The 10,973-nt window shown below is 37.2% G+C and overlaps 1 protein-coding gene across 1 annotated transcript in view; it reads right to left on the reverse strand.

The window, feature by feature from the left end:
- Nucleotides 1–4,442: 4,442 nt before the first annotated feature.
- Nucleotides 4,443–10,973, reverse strand: part of TMEM232 (transmembrane protein 232) — a 208,954-nt gene continuing 202,423 nt past the window's right edge. Inside the window, exons 15-16 of the mRNA XM_029942687.1 lie at nt 8,571–8,661; nt 4,443–5,076 (exon numbers count right to left, since the gene is read on the reverse strand). Coding sequence (XP_029798547.1) covers nt 4,885–5,076; nt 8,571–8,661 — 283 coding nt within the window. The 3' untranslated portion in view covers nt 4,443–4,884. The remainder of the gene's footprint in view (nt 5,077–8,570; nt 8,662–10,973) is intronic.

The following is a 10,973-nucleotide window of genomic DNA, read 5'->3' on the forward strand; positions in this document are numbered from 1 at the left end:
AACTGTATAAATATGTGAATTTATGTTATAGAAGATGATAATTTAAAATGAGTTTTGCTCTAAATTTCCAAACATATCCTGCATGTCAAAGAAAATAGCTAGAATTAGTACGAGGAGTCTTACAAATACTTTAAGTGGCCGGTCTAAGGCTAGAAGCACAGTGTGGGCTGAATTTATCACTAGACATGTCTTTTCTATACAGGCATTGCCAGAGCAGTTTTTCCTAACTTCCTGTCTTCCTTTATGTTTAGCCCACAGGAAAGGTGATACATATCACCAGTAATCACATCTAAAACAAATAGGGGTGCTTTTATTCATGTTCCCACTTCAGCAAATGGAGACACGAGGAGGAATGAAGTGGCTTCATGTGACCTATGGTGATTTTTAAGTGAGAGTCACTAGCTGACCGAAAGTGCCATCTTCATGTGTAAGCAGTTGACAGAATTTGAAAGCAGACTGAAAGCAATGACCAAGAAGTAACTTTGGAATTTGGAAGTCAAGGTCAGTGAAACGATAGACCAGTCATCACCAGGAGCAACTTTGTTCCCTGAGGTGCTTGTAGTCAGGACTGACAGGGTGCGGGGACCAGGGCTGCTATTGTCACCTTGTAGGTAGAGACTGGAGATGGTGCTAAATAGCTAAAAATGTTCAGAAAGCCCAACTTAAAATGCTGAAAGTGCCGCTTCCAGAAAACCGTGCTATTGAACCCTGTGGTATGGACATAGCAAGATGGGTATGGTGGAAAGAAGGAACTGTATTTACTAGTTATAGGCTGTCAATTTGTTTGGATTCATTGATATAAAAAATTCAAAAACAGTGAGAAAGGTTGCTCAGAATCAACTAGTAGACAATTGCAGTTATATGTCCCAGAGGTGATTTTTACTGGCAAGAGAAGAAGAATCAATTACTTGAATTATAATTCCTCAACATTATGATAGAGTTATTTCTAAAATTGTTGCTATGAGTTGTTTTGTGTACTGCCTCTCCATGCCCCTAAACACCCACTCTGTAATTTCATTTCAAAATACTCATTTTGGGTATTTTCTTTGGCATGCCCCACAAACCTCGGTGAATCTTTTACCTTTATTAAATTGCACTAGCAGAAAGGCTTATTTTCATGTTTCTGCTACTCACAATTTATTTACTATTCATCTTTTCTCTCTTTTGTCCCCTAATATGTGTCTTTTAATTTACAATACCCAAATAAAACTGACTAAAAGTCCTAAAAGTATTTCATTCTCAGTAAGGGTAAAGGGTTTATTAGGTAATTTATGTGAAGAAGAAGCTGCTTTGATAGTTGCTAAGAGAAATCTAGAGAGAATTCATAATAAATGAATGTAGGAAGACCCGGGTTTATTCTTTCAAAATAAAAGTAACCCTAGAGTGAAAGTAGCACGGAAGCATCTTGTAGGCAGAAAGGAATTTAGATCTGAGAGAAGTTAACACTTCAAGCAGTAGAGGCATTTAAAGATGCGTAGGATCCGGGGAGGGTAAGTAGACATGGAATCTGCTTCTCATTCTCCTTTTTCATCCACAAACTTGAAATGAGAAGACTGAGAAAATAAGTAGCCAGGGCTTAGAAACCATAAGCTGAATACACAGGAGTTGCTGAGACAACCCACCCTGGAACTCAGAGAACATGTTGTACATTTTGAGGCAAAACTAATATGAAGGGTAAATTATAAAGAGTTTGAGTTGAGTTTGTGTTAGGTTAAGTACTTACTGGAACAATTAAGGGCTGGTTCTAAAGATAAATTAGAGTAAATTTCCTTTACATTTCCATTAACTTAAAAAGGTGATGCTTTCTTCCAAGTGTTTTGTTTTTTCTTTTCGTCCTAGAAGAACTTGTCAAAAATGCAGAAGAAGAAACAAAAAGGCTGGATTAACTTGCATTGCACGGACTAATGTGTTCTAGGTATTGTGTTACATGCTTTTTCTAATTATCTAACTAGTGTCTTCCGTTCCTAAACCCACCCTCTGTGTGCTTTGTGACGCTGGGGCATGAGCCCAGGAGAAAGAGCTCCTGGAGGGCAAAGGAAAGTCGATTCTTTCCATGTTCTTGCTCTTCCTGGTAGCCTGGTTTCCACACAGACAATGAGTTCTTGTTTCCTTTTTTCCGGGTGCCCGCAAATCAGCTCCTGCGCGTCAGAGGTCCCAGCAGCCGCGGGGCGGCGCCTCGGGTCAGAAGGCTGGGAGTCCCACTGTGTGCGGTTCCTCTTCCATGCTTCTGATGTTAATAATTCAGCCCACTTCTCTCTGATACCCTGGTCCTAGAGGTGGTGGCAGTTTCTTGCAGTTAGTGTTATTTCTAGTTCATTTTCTCCATTCTCTAACACCTTTAAAACAATTTCATTTCACTGGGGCACCTGCGTGGCTCAGTTGATTCAGCATCCAACTCTTGATTTCAGCCCACGTCATGATCTCACAGTTCCTGAGTCTGAGCTTAACATTGGGCTCTATGCTGACAGGGCGGAGCCTGCTTAGGATTCGCTCTCTCCCTCTCTCTCTGCCCTCCCCCCTGTACACGCGCTCTCTCTCGCACCTTTCTCTTAAAATAAACATTAAAAAATTATTAAAAAAAATAAATAGAACAATTCCTTTTGTTAAATTCTCTTTTAATTTCTAGTTTCTGGATTAGCTTCTGACTGTTGCCACTCTTTACATGAATTGTAGAGATGAGTGTTATAGATGAGTAAACCAAAGTTCCAGTGGGTCAGCGACATACTCAATGTTTCAGAGCTAGGAGGAGGCATAGCTAGGACGTGAACCCAGACCTACAAGCCCCAGCCTTTGCTAAAACTTAAGGATATAGGAATAAAACCAAGAGAGATGTGTGTTCCCAGATTCTATGATTTTTAAAGTATAAGAAAAAAGACTTTTAGAGAATAAGAATAAAGGTATAAACATTCTGATTAATCATCTTTCTCTCTATGTATATACATGTGTGTGTTTATTTTGCTTCCTTACAAATCTCCATGACTATGATAGAAAAGGAACTATTTTTTTAAAGGCATAAATCCATAAGGAGAAAAGAAGATAACACATTGATAATACTTAAAAAAAATGTGGATATTAGAAAGCAGGTGAATAAGTGGGAACAGACTAAGCAGGGTAGAAAAATAAATAAATGAACCTAAGTCTGCCATGAGGAGGCCTTAAGGCAGACTGGTCCATGCCCCAGAGTAGGAACAGTACAGAAATTGGAAGCACGAAGCTTCTATGAAAGTGGTTCTGAAACAGAAGGATTTGCTGAAATTCTTGAAAGCAGCAGTGAGACGTCCAGAGTCCCTTCCCCACAACTCACAGCCGAGTGGTTCCCTCTCTCACAAATCCTCAGAGAAGTTACAACTTAAAAGGGCAGTCTAGAAAGGCGGCCCTCACTGTGGGACTTAAGGAGAGAGTCGTTTGGCAAGAAGGATGGTAGAAAATTGAGACCTCCGTGGGCAGGAGTGAGTGATAAGGAGCTCTAGGGGAAGATTGTGAAAGGGGTGAAATTCATGGAAAAGAGGCTGTAGGAGAGATTTCTTTTTCACATGAGGAGAAAGCACAAATATATGAAGGTATTTGGAAAGGTGCATTGGGAGGTAATATACCCGAGAACTGATTTATTCTGTATAAGAGGAGACAAGGATGACACACAAGGTTTGGGAAGAGCACTATAGATTTGAAACAACCCTATAGGGAATCATAATAAAAACACCCTTCCCACCTTCCATTTTCCTACTATATGTTATTATTATCTTAAATATTGACACTGTAAATTCACATAATATGGGTCACAAATTTGTGGCCCATATGTCAAATTTAACCCCAAATTATGTGATTTTTTAAAAAGCTAGTTGTCACTATCCTAAAATTCAGCACTTTCTATTTTAAAAAATAATCCTATTTGAGAACTTCTTGAAATACTGTATGATCCTCTCTTGCTGACAATACATTGGAGAGTGTAGGAGTACTAGGAACTTTCTTGATATGGGGTAGGTATTCCATAGCCTCTGTCACTGATTTCTATTATCTTCTGGAGCTGGCAGTCATTTGAGGTTAATATCCATGATAAGCTAACTGTCTCTTGAGTATCACCAAGTCACCTGTGTGAAATTGAGGTGTGATTATTATCTATCTTTTCCAGAAAAGGAAGGTAAGCCATCACAGGAATCCCAACCCAACACTCCTATCCATAGATTGAGAGCCACAGAGGAAGTGAAGTGCCATTTAAACAATGACTTCTAGTTGGATGAATCCCTCTGGTAAGTGTTACCATACCTTTCAGAACCATCCATATCCATCCTCATAAACTCATCTGGCAAAGTAAACCCACTGTCACTCAGGGGTCACCTCTGGTGTGTGCTAAAGACCACATCATTCTCAGACGTCTGGCCTCTCCAGATGTGCAAATTCTGACATATAGCTTGATGTGGCATTGACTGACCATGAAATGCAAATCCAAGCAAGTGCCTTACTTCTTTTATTTGTATAATAGTTAATATAGGAGTATCAGTTGGTGCTCATTCTATTTTCAAGAAATAATTCTTAAGTGTGACTCTTCAATAAATTGCTTTTCATCTCTGACTGTCCACTGAAAAATCACTACTCTAGAACCATTGAATAAATATGCTGTATGATCACAAGAAAAAAAGTCAATTAGGAAAAGCTCTAGCTGTATTCTTGAAAAAGTTTAGTAAAATCAGTTCACTCAAATGTGATTAAGAGCAGCTAATTTGGGACTAAGATACAACTATTAAAGAGTCTGTACCAGGTTAACAACTCCTAAGAAATGGCCTCCAATTAATTAGAAGGAAAGTTTCCTAACATCTAACTCTCATAGTCTCTTTCATGCAATGAATTTCTGGCATTTTGGACTTCAATTTTGGGTGGGGGGGGGGGTCATTTTATTTCTAATGAAATTACTTCAGTCCTAGGAGGAAGCTCGTAGGGTTTGGTTTGCTTGTGTAGTTTTTCTTCTCTTCTCTTCATAATTTCTCTGAAGTGTTTTTCTTCCTCTAACTCTTTGTCTTTACGTTCTTGGGCCTCACATATTTCATCTTCCTTCTGTCGGATCCTTAGCTCTTCCTGCCACTGTCACAGAGAGAAAGCATCATTTCCATACGATTTTCCATGAAAGATTATATCACCTTAGCTTCTTAAGATGCAGATTCTATTATCTAACTATCTTCTCGGTTTTTCTCACAGATACTCTTAAAGAACTTAAACCGTACCATAACTGGAAAACATATAAGCTATCTATTAGTAAGTATACAATTCTGATCCCCCCAAAAACAGAGAGAAAAAATAAACCAGTATTGCCTTTTAACATTTTAATAATAATAAACCATTCATAAAAGAGAAAATAGGGTTTACATTTTTATATTACAAAGGAATTTCAGTTTTTCATTAATATTGCTATTTACATGATAGCATGGAATCAGAAAATAATAAAACCAAAGCTAAATAGAAAGAAAAGCCAAACTAACTTGAAAGGTAAAAATTGTGATACTATTACATATCAAGTAGAAAATGAAATTGATGGGCAGACAAATGCTGATCCTGCAGCAAATGCAGACTTCTAAAGGATTCACTTCAATTAAGCATGTTAATTCATGACAATAATAACAGCATTATCTGGAGGCAGAAGTTCTAGAGTCATTTGTCAGAAGTAACGACTTCAAGTCAAGCAAACATCATCATGAGGACCCTTTTCCCCTTCTACTATCTTTAATGAAGGAAATAGTGAAGGAGGTGGTAATCTCTCGGGGTAAAAAGTTCAGGGCAGAATGACCCCTAGCATGAAATGTTGGAAGTTTCTCAAGATACTTCCTACACTTGCTCATTTTGTCCCCCTCAGTCCATCCGTACTCACAAACAACCAGACTATGCTTAAGGACCTATCAGTTAACTTATAGATTACTATGTACTAGTGCTGTGAATTATAACTATTATTTAGGGTATATAGATATTAATAAGAAGTACTAAACCACAGAATTTTAAAAAATCTCTCAGCTTTCCAAAGGCCATACATTTTTTTAAATGTCAACACATTCAGGGTAAATATTAAATGAAAAAGCATAATAAAATATTATTCATTTTTCTTACTCCCAGTTAAATTTTAAGGTGTAAGAAATTAAAAAGTTACTTTGATAACTATGATACCCATCTGTGACATACAACTTTTGTCATATAACTAAATAATAATAAAACTACCAAATTTATGTTCTAGCACAAAAGTGGTAGTTGGTATAATAATGACAGTATCTATAAGCAAAGGGAACTAATCTACCTTATATGAGAGATTTCAGTGTACTTCCTGACCTTGATCTTTACCTTGTGAAAAATCAACAGGAGATTAATGCTTAAGAGCTCTCAGCAAAATAGAATCCTTTGGTTTCCCAAACAGCACGTATAAAAGCAGTAACGTGCTATCATATTGCTAATGTCCAGGAGACAGCTCTTCGTCTCTTAGTTCACCCTCTTGTTAGAAACTTGGCATTGCTGGAATTTGCCATCACATTATGATCTTTTTTTCTGTTAGTCCCAGAAAAAAAAAAGGTAAACTTTTCTTCCTCGTTTTGCCTCTCTTGACCATGACAAATTCAATTTGGATAAACCATTATCTTGTCTTGACTTTATCTAATACTGTTATCATCAACTGTGGCAGCAAGACGGATGATGCAGATATGGTTGAAGTTGATGGGAAATAGAAGCACTATTTACTGCTTTATTTAACCCATTCAGTCAGGATTTTAATCACCATACTATAGAATGCCAGCAGTGTACAAGGAACCTTAATAAATGCTGTATAATTAGAGGTATCTGCCTTATTATTTGCTTAATAGGGCCACTTAATAATATTCAATTGACTTAATGGTACAACTCAACTTGAGGTTGCATGTTTTTGTTTCTTGCCAGTACCACAGATTCCACCTTTCTACCCTGCCTAGGTTAGGAATTATAAACCAAGAAATTAAGCAACTATGAAAATGGATTTGAAGTCTGTAAATCTGGTTTTGTGTGTGGATGCAAAAAACATTACTTATTTACTAACATCAAAACCTTAGGCAAATAACTCCATTGTAAACTACCATTTTTCTTTTTGATAAATGTGTTACAGGCTTGTGAAGATAATATTAACTAACATAAAAGCAAAAATAAGTACAGAGAACTATTGCTAGAGCTATCTGAAAGGAAATGATATATACATGAATATTTGTTTTAAATGTGATATTAGGAGAAACTTCCTAAACCTTCTCAAATCAATCCTACAAACTATTGCTAGCCATGTATCAAACAATTTGGATTCTAATAGTTAACAGAAAGAATTCCTTTACACTTCCATGGATATACTATAAACAGATCCATGGCACCAATTACTTAGATAATGCTTACATCCTTGGAAAGAGAAAAAGATGATGTCCATCCTTGGACATCAAAAGGATGTCCTCTGTCTCTTGAACTAGCCCTAGGCAGATGTGTTTAATTACAAAATTATTAAAGTCTTATTATCTTTCAAGGGAAAAAAGTCACTGAAAATGTAGTCAAAAGGGTTTTGTTCTGTTATTGAAATTATACTACATATGAGTATATACACATTAGCAATTTGCTATCCCCTGTAATCTATCCTAGATCATTTAGTTGAAGTAAATAGTAGAATACAGATGCTGCACTTTGTAAATCATTATAAAATTTTTATAATGTTCTGTATATGTAATATATTGGTTTAGCGGAAATTTCATTAGTGAATAAAAGGACGATACCACAGTTACCATCTTGAGATTCTAGGGCATCATTCAGTCTCCAAACCCCAATACTTTTGCTCGTGGCTTAAACATTAGCTATGTGATAACTATTCAATGGAATCAGTAACTGAAATAATCCTTTTCTTTTTCAAAAGATCACTAATTAAATTAACATGAAAATATTAATCATGGAAATATAAGTAATATGATACATAATACTGAATTACCTGTATTAAAGTTAATTTAAACATAGTCTAATGCTATTGAGTCCATACTGTATTAAAAGAAAAATAGAAAACAAGTATTTTCTCTTCTACTGCAATTCTACTCTTAAAAAGAAGATGCAAAATTACTTCATAAGAAATCAACTAAATATAGCTCAGTGGATTAAGGTGTCTTAAGTGAATGACCTTGATTGCCACTGTTTAACTTATCCCAAGAACACAATAATTATAGTCTTTCTAATATTTCAGAGGTAAAGAATGATCACCAAAAATTGAGTTAAAAGATTTTTGTTCCATTATTAAAACCACATTACAAAAGAAATCAGCGTTCAGTGTTCAATATCAGATCCTTGTCACAAGAAATCAGTACTAATTCAGGAAGCGGGATAAGGCTAGTATTTTACAGGTGACAGAAAGCCAAATTCTCTATAACCCAATAAAGGCACTGAAATCTATAGATCTAGCAGTGAGATATAATTAAGTTTGGCAATGACCAATCATGGCTTCATTTTTAAGTTCGCCGTGTTAATGTCTCAGTCTCAAAACTACACCTTCTAATTCAAAGTGCATTTAAAAAACAAAGGTTTTGCTACTAGTTTAAGAAAGTCAGTCTTACATGATGGTCAATGATTTGTGCCAACTCTTCATCAGCTCTGGTGAAGAAATCCGGATAAGAAAACAGGGGAAGTTCTGAGAAAGGATGTTCCCTTCAAAAGAGCACAAGAACAGTATTAGGTATAGATATTTCTCCTCCCAGGAATATCTGGATATTTAAGTCATAATTCATTACTCAGCATTTTGATTCTACATTGTTAACATACAGTACTTATTCTTTGTAGACTATTGTATATAGCATTTAGTTTCTGTAAATCATGCTGGGTTACCTAAACTGACATTTTAGAAGATAGGAAATGACATATAGTGTGAGAACTAGATAATAATAAAAAGGTAATCTTTGGGGTGCTTGGGTCACTCATTCAGACTCTTGGCTTCGGCTAAGGTCACCATCTCATGGTTTGTGAGTTCAGGCCCCACATGGTCTCTGTGGAGCCTGCTTGGGATTCTCTTTCTCCCTCTCTCTCTCTGTCCCTCCCCAGCTTATACTCACATTCTCATTCTCTCTCTCTCTCTCTCTCAAAATGAATAAACTTTAAAAAAAGTTATCTTCTCTAGGAGGTATAAATACTATAGCTGGTCAGTAACACAGAAGATGATAGGAAATGAAGGGTTTAAGGAAGCATGAAACAAATTTTGTCCAATGGAGAGATGAAAGTGCCATAGCCATACATAACTCCATGACCCTGGAAGCTCTGGTGAAAGTCTAAGCCTAAGAACTTGATCTAAGACGTACTAAAAATAATGCTGTGATTTCAATACTTTCCAAGGCCTTTGTAATACACGAAGGGTCAAAAACGATGGCAGGCACTTTAGCAGCAGTTCAGTAGAAGTCTTGGCCATGGCAATGTAGACTCTAAAGTAGTGGAGACTAGTGTTAAACTGTACACGTAATAGTTTCATTATGTTACAATTATTATGAAGAAGTGGTTGTGAACCCAGAAATATGTAAAGCAACAAAATGGTGGTAGAGAATATGCTTTTAAAGGAGACAAAGTGAGTTTAAAGGAAAAGCTCTTAGGCAAGAAGCTAAGGAGAGGCATAGCTCACAAAAATTTTCCACATTCAGCAAAGTCTGATCACTTTTTAAGACGGCAATGTCTAGTGTATTCTTTACAATTTGCTGTCTATACTACTTTAGTGAACTTTGCACTTTTGTCCTCCTATGCTTCCCTCATATCACTAGGTCCTCTCGCTGTATGCTGCACTAAATGCTTCTGAAATCTTCCCGTTTATCTCCATTTCCACCATCATTTCCCTAGTCTAAACCATCATCTTTCATCTGGGCCAACACTTTGTTTTTGGAATCCCTGCATCCACCATGCCTCACCCTTTTTAGTCTCATCTGTGTACAGTAACCAGCACTTTCCAAAGTACAAAGGATATGTCAGTTCCCTACTTCAAACTGTTTAATAACTCCCACTTAACTTTAGGACTTAGAGCACATTTGTTGTTAAGAAAGCCTGAAGTAGTCTGTGTAGTTGGCAAAGTGGCTTTGCATGTTTTCTCCAGACTCACTTCTTTTCCTTCTTGGCCTGGATCTGTATGTTCCTAGCACATGGACCTCTGTAACTGCTCGTTCCACGTGGTTTCTATGTGCTGTCCCCCTTTCTCCAGTGCCCTTCTCCCCTGCTCTCTGCCACAGGGCTGGCTAACGCACACTTACTCTTCTGCTCTCTGTCAAGCCCACTGCCATAGCCCTCGGTCCACCAGGGGCCTTTCCTTCATCACACTTGCCTCCATTGTAATTTTACATTCGTCTGTGTGCCTGTGTGTGTTGTTTTCCTGACTGGAGTATGAGCAACATGAATGTGAGGACTTTTGTTTGTTTATTATCTGTCTCCCCAGTGCCCAGCACAGTGTCACTAGACACTAAATGAATGCTGGTATGTTTGGTGAATTCTTGAATGAGTAAATTAAAGTGGTGATATGCTTTAACCACCTTTACATTCCGTCAGTAAGAGTCTGCCAGGTAGCACTCTGTGTCAGTGGAACAGTGCCCAGGACACAAAGAGGATGGCAATCCCAGGACATAAATCACAGAATAAAACTAATAGCACGAGTTCAGAGGAAAACAACTCAAGTGGTAGGTGAGCAGGGAACATATATGGACTCTTCTCCCAACTCATAAGACTCAGAGCATTATGGGGCAGAAGAGCAATGGGCTACCCACCTCATGTCCAATAGGGGCCTGAGCCATTCTATTAAAATATTAAAATATTGAAGGAAAATATGATCCTAGAATACTGAGGAATTTGAGGCCATATAGGGGCTGACACTTGGGTTAATTGTGTTCATTCAATAAAATTTGGGTGCTCTTTTTTTTAATATTTATTTTTGAGAGAGAGAAAGACAGCGTGAGCAGCAGAGGAACAGAGAGAGAGGGGGAGACACAGAATCCAAA

Source organism: Suricata suricatta, chromosome 6 (genome assembly GCF_006229205.1).
Source record: "Suricata suricatta isolate VVHF042 chromosome 6, meerkat_22Aug2017_6uvM2_HiC, whole genome shotgun sequence".
Classification (NCBI taxonomy): Eukaryota; Metazoa; Chordata; class Mammalia; order Carnivora; family Herpestidae; genus Suricata; species Suricata suricatta.